At 49.0% G+C, this 1765-nt stretch overlaps 1 protein-coding gene across 1 annotated transcript in view; it reads left to right on the top strand.

Annotated features, from left to right (window-relative positions):
• The first annotated feature begins 1587 nt into the window (after nt 1-1587).
• The window catches only part of RNF114 (ring finger protein 114), a 21900-nt gene continuing 21722 nt past the window's right edge, over nt 1588-1765 (top strand). Inside the window, exon 1 of the mRNA XM_027775103.1 lies at nt 1588-1748. Coding sequence (XP_027630904.1) covers nt 1609-1748 — 140 coding nt within the window. The 5' untranslated portion in view covers nt 1588-1608. The remainder of the gene's footprint in view (nt 1749-1765) is intronic.

Raw genomic sequence — 1765 nt, 5'->3', positions numbered from 1 at the left:
TTTTTTTTTTTTTTAAATTGGAACGGAGTGGCCAATGGCCTGAGGAGCAACATGCCTAAGTTATATTGTGACTACTGTGATACATACCTCACCCACGATTTTCCATCCATGAGAAAAACACTGCAGTGATAGGAAACACAAAGAGAATGTGAAAGACTGCCATCAGAAGTGAATGGAAGAGCAGGCTCAGAGCCTGATTGACAAAACCGCTGCCTTTCAACAGGGGAAGATACCTCCTACTCCATTCTCTGCTCCTCCTCCTGCAGAGGCGTTGGTCCCACCTCCCCCCAGTCTCCCGAAGTCCTCCTTGCCCTGGCATGATGCCAGCACCCCATATGGGGGGCCCTCCTCCTCCTGGGATGATGCCAGTAGGACCTGCTCATGGAATGAGGCCACCCATGGGAAGCCACATGCCCATGATGCCTGGGCCCCTCAGTGATGAGATCTCCTGCCCAGCCCATGATGGTGCCCACTCGGCCAGGAATGACTCAGCCAGACAGATAAGGATGAAGGAAGGCTTCTTTATCTCATTTTTTTAAAAATGAATTATTTTATTTAACTTTATTTATTTTAATTTGACTATAGACACAGAGAGAGAGAGAAAGCAAGCCACCAGGTCTGGGACTCAAACCCAGGTCAGCCAGGTGGGAGTCTAGCACCCCAACCACCATGCCACCTGCTGGCCCCCTTTATGTCAGTTTTATAATAACTTGTTCTATTTCGCCAGGCGATCATGGTGCTGTGTGACTCTGGGTGTTTTCTAACATCATGTCAAGGAAGACTTTCACCCTCTTCCTACAAAAAAAATTAAAAATAAAAAAAATAAAAGTAAGAGTAGTTTTGGAGGAGAGAAATAAGGCAAAAACGTGCAGTTTTCATTTGTATTGTTAAATGTGAAAATAAAATTGTCAATTGTTAAAATAATTTCTTTAACTTTATTTATTAATTTAAATTTGACTAGAAAGGGAGAGAGCAGGAGAGAGCAGGAGAGAGCAAGAGAGAGCGCAAGAGCAAGCCGCCAGATCTGGGACTCGAATCATAGTCAGTTATATGGGAATCCAGCATCCTTAACGACCACACCACCTGCCATCCCCCTCTTTGGCACCTCTCAAATAATGGCTGTGGCTAATCTCTCTTTTCAGTGTCAAGGGTATCTAGCATGAGTTAGTATTTTTTGTTTCCTTGTGTTTATTTTTACAGTTCCCTTGTATATGTAAGTGATACTGATTTTCTATTTGCAGCTTAAGAGTGGTATCAGATCTCCCTTTAAAATATGTTTAAATAAATAAAAAAACTTGACTCGAAAAGAAATATTATGTAATAGTGCAGGCGGTGCTGAACTAAGGATTTATTGTAAATTTGGGAGAAGGTGGCCCACGCACAATGCCCATCGCAAGTCAGCCGGCCTCTGGATTAGGCTTCCACATTTTCCGGATTTCCCTCTCCCTCCAGACAGAAGGGGATAAGAGGCGTGGTCACCCAGCAGCTCCGCCCCCAGATGGCCCCGCCCCGCCCGAACCCCTCCCCTGCGCGCTCTGACGCCCTCGGTCCCGCCCCCTCGGGTTCCTCCTTCCCGGCCGCCGTTGCGCGACGCTCAGCAGTAGCAAGATGGCGGCGCAGCATCCGGGCCGCGACGGCGGTGCGCAGCTGGCAGGGGCCGCGACAGAGGCCGACCCGCTGGGCCGCTTCACGTGCCCCGTGTGCCTGGAGGTGTACGAGAAGCCGGGGCAGGTGCCCTGCGGGCACGGGTAAGCGGCGGGCTCGC

This window comes from Tupaia chinensis, unplaced genomic scaffold (genome assembly GCF_000334495.1).
Source record: "Tupaia chinensis unplaced genomic scaffold, TupChi_1.0 Scaffold000049_1, whole genome shotgun sequence".
In the NCBI taxonomy this organism is placed as follows: domain Eukaryota; kingdom Metazoa; phylum Chordata; class Mammalia; order Scandentia; family Tupaiidae; genus Tupaia; species Tupaia belangeri.
This window is presented reverse-complemented; position numbering and strand designations above follow the sequence as displayed.